Source organism: Diceros bicornis, chromosome 25, assembly GCF_020826845.1.
Source record: "Diceros bicornis minor isolate mBicDic1 chromosome 25, mDicBic1.mat.cur, whole genome shotgun sequence".
Classification (NCBI taxonomy): Eukaryota; Metazoa; Chordata; class Mammalia; order Perissodactyla; family Rhinocerotidae; genus Diceros; species Diceros bicornis.
Genome location: NC_080764.1, coordinates 17,254,969 through 17,270,162, shown reverse-complemented (window position 1 = coordinate 17,270,162; position 15,194 = coordinate 17,254,969). Strand labels below are relative to the sequence as shown.

General features: G+C 36.2%; 1 protein-coding gene across 2 annotated transcripts in view; it reads right to left on the bottom strand.

The window, feature by feature from the left end:
* CRY1 (cryptochrome circadian regulator 1) overlaps positions 1-15,194 on the bottom strand; it is a 99,254-nt gene that overhangs the window by 2,081 nt on the left and 81,979 nt on the right. For both annotated transcript variants that reach the window (XM_058568496.1, XM_058568495.1), the window contains exons 3-10: positions 12,128-12,270; positions 9,533-9,717; positions 9,047-9,135; positions 8,069-8,209; positions 7,675-7,986; positions 6,372-6,523; positions 5,932-6,134; positions 5,732-5,827 (exon numbers count right to left, since the gene is read on the bottom strand). In XM_058568496.1, coding sequence (XP_058424479.1) covers positions 5,732-5,827; positions 5,932-6,134; positions 6,372-6,523; positions 7,675-7,986; positions 8,069-8,209; positions 9,047-9,135; positions 9,533-9,717; positions 12,128-12,270 — 1,321 coding nt within the window. The remainder of the gene's footprint in view (positions 1-5,731; positions 5,828-5,931; positions 6,135-6,371; positions 6,524-7,674; positions 7,987-8,068; positions 8,210-9,046; positions 9,136-9,532; positions 9,718-12,127; positions 12,271-15,194) is intronic.

Sequence of the window (15,194 nt, the reverse complement as noted above, 5' to 3'; positions counted from 1 at the left end):
GTTTCTTCATGATTAGATTCATGTTATGGATTCTCAACCAGAAAACTGCATAGGGATGTTGTGTCCTTGTCAGGACATCACAGCTGGAGACACATGATGTCTGTCTACCCATCATTGGTGATATGCATCTTTTTTTTATTGAGGTAACATTGGTTTATAACATTATATACATTTCAGGTGTACATCATTATATTTCCACATCTGTATAGACTACATCATGTTCACCAGCAAAAGTCTAGTTGCTATCTATCATCATACAATGTGCCCCTTTACCCCTTTCGCCTTCCCCCCGCCCCCTTCCCCTCTGGTAACCACCAATCTGTTCTCCGTATCTCTGTTTGCTTGTTTGCTCCCGTACCAACAAAATCATAACGGTATTTGTCTTTCTCTGTCTGACTTATTTTGTTTAGCATTATACCCTCAAGGTCCATCCATGTTGTTGCAAATGGCAAGATTTCATTTTTAAAAAACATTTCTTTACTGGATGACAGCAATTAGACCATGAAGGCAAAACATAGGGCAACAGTGAGACAGACGTTCTTCCTTCACCTCTTGTCTCTCTATTCCACACTCCTCCCTCAGCGCCCATCCAAAACATATGTCCCTGGAGATAAGGGAATACAGGCCTGCCAGATGCGAGTTAAACAATTCACATCAGACAACAAGGAGGAGACACAGACAATGTGGCAGTTACCTAGCCTGACAATTATATCAACCCTTCAAAAAAGAAACAATGTTACAGGGGAATGCAGTGGCACAGAAAAGTAGGTTTTAGGGAAACATTTTTATCACTACTGTGTCCAGATTGTGGAAAAATATGAGCCCCTAGAGAGGTCACCTCATGGCCTGAACAAGACATTCTACTTATTTTTATTATAATTTCATGCTCATCAAGTTCCTCTGGATAAAGAATTCAGTTTTTCAGGTACTCAAAATTGAGAAAGCAAATGCCCTGATCAGGGATGAGGCCTTCTATTGCTGGAAAGGGGTAACTCCACCATAAATTAACAAACTAGTGTTCCCTGTAGATATTTTAATTTATATGATTTTTAAATTTCTAGTCTGTCATTCACAGAATGGCCATCTCTAATTATACTGAAAACATTCAGTTCTTGGACTTGTAAGGCTGATGGTCCGACTCTGGATTATGGGAAATTCACCGCTGAATGCTGCTAGTCTTGGTCTCACCATCAGCAGGGCTTCCCCTAATAGTGATACTTGTCACCATGCACTATTATACAACACTATTTAAAACCTCACACAACAATGTGAATGTACTTGATTCCACTGAATTGTACATTTAAAATGGTTAAAATGCTAAGTTTTATGTTATATATATTTTACCACTATGAACAAATACATTTTCAATTATCATATTTATTCATATCTTACATATTTGGTGAGCGCTCATTTATGTTAGAGACTTTACCAGGTACTGGGGATAGAAATATTACGAAGACATAAAGTCTGTTTTCAAGGGGCTCACAGTCAAGTGGGAGGAGAGAAACATGTAAAAATCAGTAAATACAAAGGTGCTGGAATGGAAGTTGGCACAGGATGCAGTGGGGACACTGAAGAAGGAAAGGTCAATTTTACTGGAAGATTCACAGAGGTGGCCCTTAGCCCAAGTCACAACTAGTCACCTTAGTTTTCATTTTCCCAATTTCATCAATTATATTTCTCTTCCACTTCTAAGATAAATAAGAATAATCTTATAAACAAAATATTGAGTGAAAGCAGCCTACACAAAGAAGAATACAAATCATACGATTATATGAAGTTCAAAAACGGGCAAAATTATAGTATTAGAAATCAGGAGAGAGATTACCTTTGGGGAGGAGGGGGGAAATTAATAAGCTTAATAAACATATTAGGAATTTCCTCAAAATGGTGTTTTATTTCTATAGAGAGCTACATGATAAGCAGGCACTTAAGATCTTCCTGAGTCCCTATGAATACCTCTATAGCCTATAACTTCACCATACAATGTATTAAATGATGTTTTCACGAGAATAACAGTGTAAGAGACAAATAGAGAACAGAGCTTTGCTGATCCACTGATTTATGACTAGCTTAGTCACTCACAAAAATCACAACTCTCCATATTCATGTCTTCAGGGTCATTACAGCAGTTAAATATCAAAGACAGGAATCTTAGTGTGAAAGCAACTTTTAAAAAAAAGTATTTCTTGTTTAAAAAAACCTCAAGTTTTATAAGGGCAAAAAGTTTATACGATCACTTTCCCCTAGTGTTATGCTGTCAATAGCACCAAAAGGATTTTTCATTTATAAAACTCTAACTTGAAGATACTGTGGAGGGAAAATTGCATAGAAATACACCAAAGTTTTAATAGTGACTTGTCTCTATTGGATGGAATTGTGGGAACTGTGGGTGATTTTTGTTCTTCTTTTCTATTTCTCTGAATTTTCTAAATTCTCTAGAGTGAATAGTTTTGTTTTGAGCAGTTTTGAGGTATAATTTACATATCATAAAATTCACTTGTTTTAAGTATACAGTTTAACGATTTTTAGTAAATTTACAGAGATGTGTAACTATCACCACAATCCAGTTTTAAAACCTTTTTATCACCCCCAAAAGAGCCCTCATGCCCATCTGCATTCATTCACCATTCCTACCCCTAAGCCTAAGGTAACCACTAATCTACTTTGTCTCTTTTAAAGACATGTCTTTTCTGGATAGTTCATATAAATGGAATCATGCAGTATGTGGTCTTTTGTGTCTGGCTTCTTTAACATATTTTTGAGGTTTATCCATGTTGTAGCATGTATCAGCATTTTGTTCCTTTTTATGAATACTATTCCCTTGTATGGGTATACCATATTTTGACTATTATGAATAAAGCTATCATACACATTCATATATAAGTCTCTGTGTTTTTATTTCTTTTTGATAGATACTTAGGAATGGAATTTCTGGGTGGTATGGTAAATTTATGTTTGGCTTTTTAAGAAACTGCCAAACTGTTTTCCAAAGTGGCTGTACCATTTTACATCCCACCACTCAGCAATGTATGAGGGTTCTAGTCTCTTTACATCTTCCACAACACTTGTTATTGTCTGTCTTTTTTTCTTGCTGAGGAAGACTCACCCTAAGCTAACACCTGTTGCCAATCTTTCTCTTTTTGCTTGAGGAAGATTTGCCCTGAGCTAACATCTGTCCCAATCTTCCTCTATTTTGTACGTGGGTCACCACAGCATGGCTGCTGCCGAGTGGTGTAAGTCCGCACCTGGGATCTGAACCCAGGCTGCTGAAGCAGAGCACACTGAACTTAACCATTAGGCCATGGGGCTGGTCCAATAGTCTCTCTTTTTTAATAAAGCCACTCTAGTGGCTATAGGGTGACCAACTTGCCCCAGTTTGTCTGGGACTCTTCAGGTGTTAGCACTGAAAGTCCTGTGTCCCAGGAAACCTCTGAATCCCAGACAATCAGTGATTGCCACCCTAAGTAGGTGTGAAGAACTATCTCATAGTGGTTTTAATTTGCATTTCCTTAATGACCAATAATGCTGATGAATAGGTATTTTATAATAGAAAAAAATAAAAAACAAAAACACATTACTGTAGTAAACAGATTGTGGTCTGTTTTATTACAATAACAAAAATCCTTCAAGACATTTATATATAGTTTATTCCTTTCCTGGCACAAAAAAATGTATAAAAACAAGAGGAGCAAAATGCAGTTTGTGTTGCAGAGATTAAGAATTTTCCACACTCAACTAAAAACCTAAGAGAAATCATAAAGAATCTTGCCCTTTGATATGCCTTGTAAGACACTATAAAATAGAAGCCTACAAACACCGTAAGGATAGGGCAGAAAGGGATATGCTTCAAAAGCTCGTAAGTCCTTTCAAATGGAGCAGAAAACTGAGGGGAGAAATGCTTAACAGCACAGTCTAAAATCCTAAGGATCTTTCCACAATCACTCCCATTTCCAGGTCTACAACGCTCTCTCCTTCATTTGCCTACCCAGATGCTACCCACCCCACCATCGTCCAAGAAAGCTTCCCTAGTTCCTTCAGTTCTCAGTGATCTCTCCCTTTTTTCCTATCGCACGTGGAAGCAGCATCTTACAATTGATCACTTTTTTCATTTGTTTTTGTTTCCCTTCCACACCCCCATTTAGACTGTAAGCTTTATGTAACTTGCATGTCTTTTTGAAAGTCTCACAGCACCCAGCTACAAAGTGTATTACAGGCAAAATTTTACATGATTAGAGTTACTGTCAAGATTTATTAATTCTATTATATCATAAAATACCACGTTTATAAATTTGTGAAGCAAAATTATTCCAATTTAACTTGCTACCATGACTAGTTTTTGCCGATAACTCCAAATAATAGGTACCGATTTGAGCAGACTAAGATGCAGTATGTACCGTTGTTATCCCCAAGCCAGGCACCTGGAGCCTGTTGCTTTCCACCTCTCTGTTCCCTGCCTGTTATCTTAGTGCTTCACAGAGCTTCTGTTCCTCACACTCATGTGTGAGTAGAAAAGGCAGCCTGTGAACTGAACAAAAGATCTGACAGAACTTTTGAAATGATACTTCAAAATTGTAGGAGTTTACTCCAAATTGTAGAAAACTCCGAGAAAGAACGTTTCTGAAGTATACTGCCAATAATGACAACTATTTGATTGCTGGATGAAACATATTCCAGTAATAAAATGTTTTATCTTATAAACACTACATATGGCTTTACATATGCAGGGGAGGCCCAATGATACAGGAAAGAGTATGAACTTTAGGACTAGTCAGACTTGGATCTGAATCTTAGTTCAAATACTTACTAACTGTGGGATCTTGGTTAAGTTACCTAACTTTTTAGGCTTATTTCCCCAACCATAAAATGAGAATCCCGCTACTATCTCCTCAGGTTATTGTGAGAATGTGGCAAAAATCCCCATGTACTGGGCACAAAGTAGGCAGTCAAAAGGTGAATGCCTTTGTTCTTTTCTCCCTAAGCTAATTCTTGGAGGATAAAATACATGTTCTCAAAAGGATGCAGGATATTTCTGAATTCAAAAAGGTTCAATTTTTTAAAGGTTTTATTCTTAATATCAATTTTGAACATCTGAATTAAAAAAAAGTATTCCTCAAATGCTGCCTTGTTTGTAATCAAGTTAATTAGCCTCCTGCTATTTTTGGTTAGAGCCTTTGAAAACTGGTATAATGATTTAAATTTCCAACACATACTGACTTCTTGACATTATTAATATCACATGTGTTAAGAATTTATGTGGCAACTAAATACACATATCATACAGAAAACCATCATAGACCAGATTTTGTGAAGAAAAATTCATTTGCAAAAGGACTAGAGGCCCTATGCATCTGTATGGTAAATCTTTCGGCCATGTTCACAGGGCCAGTGACCTTCTTAACTAAATACCTTATAGCTGATATGTACCTGAAGAGAATAAAAAATAATGAGAACTCTGAAAATATATTTGAGTTTCACTTTATCCTTAAAATTGCTCTCCTCATTCATTTTGCAAGATCTTTACCTTGACCACGTAATGATGCTTTCCATCTCTAAAATGTCACTAATGGAAAGAGGGGATGTGTGTGTTTACGCATGTGTACAAAGAACTTATTACACAAATTTTAAAGATAGATATTTTAAAAACATACTAGAGTGAGGTTCAATAAACAATATATTCGATTATTAATCTCTTTATGTTACTCAGTGCAGAAATTTCCTTTTTACTTACTTCCGCTGCTGCTACAACCTGGGATATTTTCTCCAGGAGAATACCCCATGAGGCCTCCATTCCCATTAGGATTAGAAGGCACTGATGCAAGAAGACCTAAAGGGAAAAAATTTCCTATTAAATTATGATCAAGATCAAATTCAAGGATACGTACATAAACAGCTGCCAAAGAAACAAATCAAAGGCAGTTACTGGCATACCTAATCCTCTATATCGTGAAAGCTGTTGATAGATCTGTTTCATCCTCTCAATATTCAAACGACTTGCCTCAGCATGGTTCACCATTGGTTTAGGATAATTAACTCCTATCAAACATTTGGCTACCTTTTGGATACCTTCTGGTGCATTCCAGGGATCATAGATATATTTTGCAGGAAAGCCTCTTAGGACAGGCAAATAACGCCTTTTGGGAGAAGGAAGAAAAATTATTAATGAAATGAACTATGAGCAAATTATAACAAACTATTTATTAGCTATGAATGACCAAAATCAAATCAATACCATTTAAATGATTTGTTTACCCTTCTCCTCATCTCTGCTGCCCATAATGAATGGGGTATACTTTAAGTGTTGCTTAAACACGAAAAGCTCTTCCTGGATTTAGCTATTCCAAACTGAATAATAACCGCCCTTGATTTACCTGATATAGTCTCCATTGGGATCTGTTCTCCTACCAAAACCAACAGGGCAATAGCAGTGAAAAAACTGCTGGAAAAAGGAACTACAAGACAGCCACATCCAACTTCCAGCATTTATGCTCCAATCTGCATCAAGTAATAATTCTTCAAATACCTTCAGAAGTAACAGTAACCAATTAGTTTGCACACACATAATTCTCAAAGCAAGCATTTTCCAGGTCTCTGTAGATCAAAAGTCATGGCAAAGAAAATCTAGAACGTAACTGTAAAAGTAAATATTCCAAAGTTAGCTTGCTGGCTCACATTGCTCTACAATGAGTTGTTTCAGGGAAAGAAACATATCAGTAATATAAGTGGATTTCTGAAGAGAATTTACCTTTCTAATCTTTGCAGTGTTATGGGGGGGGTAAAAAAATTACTCAAGTCACTGATTTAAAACAATCAGATGGAATATGAGGAGATTAAAAAATGGAAGGAAAAAAAGCAGTAAGCACTTTCAAAAACGCTACCAAACAAATCACCAACAAAAACTTGGAAGCTTGTTACACTGGCCTACATAGAGGGAGTACCCAAACATAAATGACCTTTAAACATGCACTAGCACTATAGAGTTTAAATTTGGAATTCTTTGATCTAAAAGGGAAACAGAATTAAAATAAATTATTTTTAATAAATTCATTAAGTGTGTGCTATACATCTACCTCATGTACAACTGCATACTAGGAAATATAGGAGAGATGCAAAAAAACACAGGATCAGAAATGGTCCTTGGATAGGAGAAATTTATGATATAGGCAGGAAGGTAAAGCACATACGTGTAAAGTTCTGTTATGTATAACCATAAGATGATGTCACAAAATGTAGTATGCTTCACTTTACAGAACAGTATTACTCAAAAGCTGTGATGTTTAAGTTAGGTGAAATAATTTATATTTTAAATTTATAATACAAACCCACTATTTCTAAGAACTCTTGGGTGAATCCTTTTTGTGACAGAAATGATCACTATAAACATTGATCCAGTAAGTCCAGAGTGTTAAATTTTACAGTTCTCTTGATGGTTAGGCTGGTTTAGCCATTGAAATGACTTTAGGTTAATCACACCTGTTTTCATCATTTCTCCTGTCTGACTACACCATTCTGCTCTCCAAAAGTGTGCCTGTACTCTTGGAATTAAATGCTTTACCTGCTGAAAATTTAGACTATAAATGAATCTACATAACAGACAACTTCTAGGAATTGTTTTAATAAGGTACAGAGTCCTTCAAAATAAGACCATGTTACATTACTTAGAACACCACCTACCTTCATTCCTTCCTCCCAACTAATCCACAGGTCACCTCGTGTCAGGAAGCAGGCAACTGCATGTCTGGCTAAATGGTGAATCCAACCCTCCTGCCGAAGCTGTGTCATGATGGCATCAATCCATGGAAAGCCTGTCCGGCCTTCTGCCCATTTCGCTAAAGCCTCAGGATTCTTATCCCAAGGAATCTGAACACAGATGGGGTTTCCTTCCATTTTATCAAAGCGTGGATTGTTTGTTGCTGCTGTATAGAAAAATTCACGCCATAATAGTTGCCCATAAAGGGAAAGGGGGGGGGAACTGTTCTTCTTTACCTAAGATTAAAAAGCAAAGAAGTTTTATCAGCAATTTTAAAAAAAAGTATTTTGAAAAATAAGCTCCAGTTTTAGATAATACCTTTTTGTAGAGATCTGTTAGTTTGAAGTAAAACAGTCGACATGACAAACAACCAAATCGGAGATAAGGACTGAGTCCAGTAGGACTTGCAAGGAGGGAATTTGCATTCATTCGAGGTCTTTCAAAGTTTGCCACCCAAGCCTGAAAATACACAAAGAGAATTACTCTAACTAATCGCTTTTTCCATTTTAAAAGAGTGTTTAAAACTGAGATTTTTTTAAAAAGTTACATAGTTCTTGGGGGAATAAAATCTTACTATCCCAACCACAAACGACATGTTTTAATAAAAAACAAGAAAGGATAAAAGTGAGAATTCTTTTGTTTCAGCCATCCTCATGCAGCACATACCCATGTGAAATAAATTACCTTCAAATTCTTAACACAAGGCTGAGAGCACTTTCAACCTGTCTCTTTGACACTGAGGTAAAGATGAAATAGAGGAACTCTATCCTAGTTTCAAAGTTATGGTCATCAGATACTAGCTTAGATAGAAAGAACAGAAGAGGTAGTATTGGTAGTAGCTACAGGGGAAATAATCAGACGAGGAGGAGAAAAGCTATTTAAATGAAGAGATAGTTGTTAATTTTCAAACAATTAGGTTTGTGTTATTTTAACTATTGCTCTCAATCCTTTATTTCAACAGTCTATTTTTTGTTTTCAACAAAAAGTGAATTTTTCTTTTTGGTGAGGAGGATTACCCCTGAGCTAACACCTGTTGCCAATCCTCCTCTTTTTGCTGAGGAAGACCGGCACTGGGCTAACATCCGTACCCATCTTCCTCTACTTTATATGGGACGCCACCACACCATGGCTTGACAAGCAGCGCGTCAGTGCGCGCCAGGGATCCAAATTCATGAACCCCGGGCCGCTGAAGCAGAGCGCAAGCACCTAACCACTACACCACCGAGCCGGCCCCAAGAGTGAAATTATTTTTAAAATGCCAGTTTGGAAATATGAGCATGATCTATATTATCATACTTTTCTTTCCAAATGCCTTTCCAAACGTGTAAGGGCTTCAGTTTCTCCGCCTGGCCATACTGCAGAGGGTAAGCCATCTGTATCAAAACCTAGAGAAAAAAATAGAAAAGAAAAAATATCATTCTTATGGAACTAAAATAATTTTTATTTAAACACAATAATTGGGAGAAAAAAATTACTTCGCAGAAAAATTATGACAGTAGCATAAAAATGAATTGAGGGCCCTAGATATGTCCTCACATATAGAGGATATAACATGGTCTCTGTTCTTTAGGGCATACATCTTAAGGTGATAACAGATCACATATTTATAGAACACAAAAATAATACACAGATTTATCATTTCTTAGTTTAAGAGTTTCTTTTCTTTTTTCTTCTTTTTCTTTCCCTCTTAATGCAAAATACTTTACATGTCAAATTAGAAGTGGGATTTTCTGAGGGATTTATTAACTCTTCAGCTCCACATTTATCACCACTGACACCCACCTAGTTCTTCCAGTGAAGGGACTCCATATTTCTCATCATGGTCATCAGACAGAGGAGTTGTGCACTTTTCCATCACTTCTGAAGTAATAGTCTCTACTGGTATCTCCAGTGGTTCCATTTTGCTGATGAGAGTCTGGAATCTTTTATAAGTAAGAGGTGGCTGTCCACCATTGAGTTCTATGATCCTATTACAAAAGTTAGTAAAATGCAGTTAGTATAAAAAAATGACAATATATTTTGATTGATAAGCTCTGAAAAGGCTTAAAGGTAGAAAATAAAATTAATCATTTAAGACTTCTAGGAGGGGCCGGCTCCGTGGCTTAGCGGTTAAGTGCACGCGCTCTGATGCTGGCGGCCCGGGTTCGGATCCCGGGCACGCCCCAAGGCACCACTTCTCCGTCTAACGCGAGGCCGAGTCCCACGTACAGCAACTAGAAGGATGTGAACCTATGACATACAACTATCTACTGGGGCTTTGGGGGGAAAAAAATGAATAAATAAAATCTTTAAAAAAAAAAAAAAAGACTTCTAGGAGAATGTTAGCTTCTTATATGACCAGGACACTTGTTAAAATGGCTAATGAATCTAAAAATTATTCTCTTTATTTTCTAGACATCTGCTAGGTGTCAAAAATATACAGTATGCAAATACTAAAACCTTTAAGACAAAGGGTATTAAGCAACTATGAGTGAAAAAAACAAGTGGCTAAATTAGCCTAAAGGCATTAACAAAAAAATAATATATATGGAAATGTGAAAACATATTATCACTCAGCTCAAAGAATCTCTTAATCATCAATAAAAACTAAAGGAGGCGAATATTATATCAAGGAGCAATTAGCAAGTCTCATTAATTAGGATTCTATATTACTGCAGTGATAAATCACTTGCTATTTTCTACTGTGCTCATGCCTTTGTTAAAAATGTCAGCATATGTATCTTATGTACATATTTTGTATTTACATCTGATCACTAATTGCCTCAATTAAGTCATACCAAAAAGAAAAGATTAGCTTTGCCAGCGGTAATTTGAATTAGACACTATTTGGGAATAACTAATTATTCTTTTTCACTATGGCTATTCGCTTAGCATTTAGTCTTAATAAAGAATTACTGGCAAAATCCAACTCCATCACTTTACAGACCAGAAACTGAAGCCTACCAAGAGAGTTAAGTAAATCAGTCAAGGTCACATAACTAATAAATAGCAAATCAAGGTTTTCTTAATCCAAATATAGTACATTTTTCATTACACCACATATTATTATGTAACAATTGTATGTACAGAAAGTAAACATAAAAGCTATGCTCTCTGCTTTTAGTAATTTTGCTTTGAAATACTGTGAGTTTATACTTACGGTCGCAATGAAATTTGTCAATTGTAACGATACTGCAATGATACTATTGAGGACACTGCTAATTACATAACAGAAGCAAAATAAAAACCTTAGAAAAAATGTTTTCTGTATGTTACATTTTCATATGATGAATACATGGTAAATATTCACATTCTATCCAATAAATAATACAATTTTATGCATAACACTCAGTCTCTCACTTAGAAGCAATTGTTCTTATCCTGTTTTGCCTCTTCCTTGCTATCAGCTCCCTGAAATTAAGAAAACTAGTATACTAGAAGGCAAGTTTATCATCAAAGGATATATATAACTTCTGGCTTAATATCAAGTAAGACCCTTGCCTGAATCAAATTATGATTTTTTGATACACTTGGAAAAGTGGAATAAAATTAACTAGTTTGTCATGTTATTTACAGAATTAGCTTTACTAACATGATAAAATGTGTAAATAACTAATAAAGTAAAATAACTTAAAAGGTACATAAATCATGAGATATCAGCACTTGTAAGGATGTCTATATGCCAAAAGTTAATGTTAATGAATCTTATGAATCTTCAAAACTCAACAACATATAATACTTCCTAAATTTAAATTTGACCACAGAATCTTTGTTAGACAAAGCATCACCAAGGACTGGTATTTCAAGAAATACACTTTGAGAAATAAGATATGATGCCATTGTTCAGAGGACTACAGTTATGCAAAAAAATATTACATACAATTTGCATCTGGACTGAAAACCCAGACAGACGAGACATACACACATGAAATAAAATAACTTAAGGCAATCACACGAAATATGTCAAGGTAGTTTATGGCTATGTATCATATACACTATAAAATTAATATTGCTAAGAGCCCAGAAAGGCAAGACCACAGTAGTCTGAGTTAGAATAGTCAAGGGAAATTTCATGATACTCTTAATAGTTCTGAAACTGAAATTCTGAGGAGTTTTATCTTACGCATTATGTCTATAATTTTGGTATCTGTCACTGGGTAAACAAAAATCACAAGAGGTAAGTAAAATGCTAAGGGTGTGATATATATTCTTTTAATTCTCTGTACATATTCTATGATGTATATGTTGCTATTTCCATTTTACAAACTTAAGTCCCATAAGTTAAAACTTACTTATCTATGTACTTAATACTACTGAATTGTACACTTAAAAATGGTTAAGATGACAAATATCATGTTATATGTATTTTACATAATAAAAAAAGAAAAAAAAGCTTACTTGTCTAGGTCATATAATGTATGTGAAATGCGTACAATCACTTCAACTCCAGCTTCAGTAGCCAGTTTCTTAATAGCTGCATCTCGTTCCTTTCCAAAGGGCTCAGAATCATACTCAATTGAAAGTTTAGTGATGTTCCACTCCTAAAATAAGAGAAAGGGGCAAAAATGTACACAAATTTTAATAATTATGTTTTCCTATTATAACAACACAGGTTGGAAAAAAGTGAAAAGCTCAAAATCTACATATCAAATGATTATACAGAAATCAAACCTTGAATATGCAGGAAGAAGTACACAATTTATAAATTCAAAATATGTAAATATGAAATGTATACTCACTAGATTTTACCCACTGTGCTAGGAATTAGACAATCTACCAATATGCTTAAAACCAACTTGCTGTACTAACTGTGTTTGTACAGCACTTTACTTTTTCAAATAAGTTACACATATCATTTGCGTCTCAAAACAACCCTCAGAGTTTGGCACTTTGGTTGATATCTCCATTTTTCAGATAAGGTTATTTTAAAAATTTAGGGACTTGCCCAAATTTACAGAGAGCTAGAATATCTGAACTTATGTCTGCTGATTCTAAGAAGTGGTCTTTAACAAACCTTTGATAGCTAATATGGTGTAAGCTGCTTTGCTGAGGTACTCTGATTTATGCTTTATTTCTGATTACCAAAAAACATTAACTGGAAAATATGGAGACAGTAACAATAATAGCAGCTATTTATTGAGTGTCAGGTGCTATATTAATAAGTTCTGTACATCTCCTTATAGTGATTTTCAATGAGGAGACTGTGACTTAAGGGAATTAAGTAATTTCCCAGGGGGGTAGTGAAGTTTTTTTTAATTCTCAAATCTACAGGTGATATATCTCACCTATGAGTCTACCATTATTTAACTGACTATATAGTAACACTGATATATCTCACTATAATTCTACTGTACAAAAACTGACTAGATAGTAGTTCTCCAAACTCCTACAGATTGGACAAGGGCTGTTCTCAATGATGGGTTTTTAAAAAATTGCTATTATAAACCTTACAGTGTACATCTTTATGCATACAGCTTAAACATTTTTTGGCATTTGTCCTATTTTTCCTAGAAATAATTCCTCGAAAAACAATGGATAATATAAGCACATTTAAAATTTTGATAGACACTGCCAAATTTTCCACCAGATATACTGTACCAATTTACACTCTCATCAATAGTACACCAAAATGCTTGCTCCCCATACGTTTGCCAATATCATTAATACAGGGGTTGGCCCCATGGCGTAATGGTTAAGTCTGGTGTGCTCTGCTTCAGTAGCCCACCAGAGGCAAGGGTGAGTGCGTTCGGACCCCGGGCGTGGACATACGCCACTCGTCACGCCACGCTGTGGTGGCGACCCACATACAAAATAGAGGAAGACTGGCACAGATGTTAGCTCAGGGCAAATCTTCCTCAAGAAAAAAAGAAGAAGAATGGCAACAGATGTTAGCTCAGAGTGAATCTTCCTCACAAAACAAACAAACAAACCACTAATACATACAGAAAGTATACACAGAAAAACAGTATCTCAATTTTAAAATTTTCCTTTCTTGAAAGTCTTGAAGAATGCATATCAAGCTGTCACCAGCTGTTACCTTTGAAGAGTAGAATTTAGGAGTGTAAATAAGATAATTATTCTTTATTTTACACACTGTTGCATTGTTCAGAATTATTAGTACAATCACGTACTGCTTTGAAATTTAAAATTCAAATGACAATAGGAAAGCATTACATTTCTTTATTTTATAGTGAGGCAGTATAGCGTAGTAGTTAAAAAACATAGGATCTGGGCCGGCCCCGTGGCTTAGTGGTTAAGTGCATGCGCTCCGCTGCTGGCGGCCCAGGTTCGGATCCTGGGCGCACACCGACGTACCGCTTCTCCGGCCATGCTGAGGCCGCGTCCCACATACAGCAACTAGAAGGATATGCAACTATGACATACAACTATCTACTGGGGCTTTGGGGGAAAAAATAAATAAATAAAATTATAAAAAAAAAACAACAACATAGGATCTAAAGTCAGATTTCCTCCGTGCAAAGACTGGCTCAATTATCTGTGCAAATTGCTAAACTCTCCATGCCAGATTTCTAAGCTACAAAATGGGTAAAATGTAAGTAAAATGCTTTGAGAGTACCTAGCACATAATAAACACTATGTAAGTGTTTGCTACAGTAAAATGAAAAAAATAACGTTATGTTATTGGGTTGCTGAAAGATTAAATGAGCTAATGCATGTAAATTGTCTAGGACATAGCGCATAGTAAGCCCTCAATGAATCACAGCTAATATTATTACTAGCTATTTGTATATTTCTTCTTTTCTGAGTTGCAGCTTATGTTTGCTTGGTTTTCTTTTTTTTGTGTGTGAGGAAGATCAGCCCTGAGCTAACATTCATGCTAATCCTTCTCTTTTTGCTGAGGAAGACCGGCTCTGAGTTAACATCTATTGCCAATCCTCCTCCTTTTTTTTCCCCCAAAGCCCCAGTAGATAGTTGTATGTCATAGTTGCACATCCTTCTAGTTGCTGTATGTGGGACACGGCCTCAGCATGGCTGGAGAAGCGGTGCATCGGTGCGCGTCTAGGGTCCGAACCCAGGCCGCCAGTAGCGGAGCGCGTGCACTTAACCACTAAGCCACAGGGCTGGCCCCTGCTTGGTTTTCTACAGTTAATTTTTCTCTTATGGATTTGTAAGAGCTCCTTATATTTTAATGATAGCAACCCTTTCTCTGTCATAAATGTTACAAAATTTTTTCTTAGTAGCTTGCAATTTAATTCTATGATTTTTTTTTGTGTGTGAGATCAGCCCTGTGCTAACATCTGCCAATCCTCCCCTTTTTTTTGCTGAGGAAGACTAGCCCTGGGCTAACATCCATGCCCATCTTCCTCAGCATGGCCTGACACGCGGTGCGTTGGTGTGCGCCCGGGATCCGAACCAGCGAACCCCAGGCCACTGTAGTGGAGCACGTGCACTTAACTGCTTGCGCCACCGGGCCAGCCCCTCTATGATTTTTTTTGACAAATAA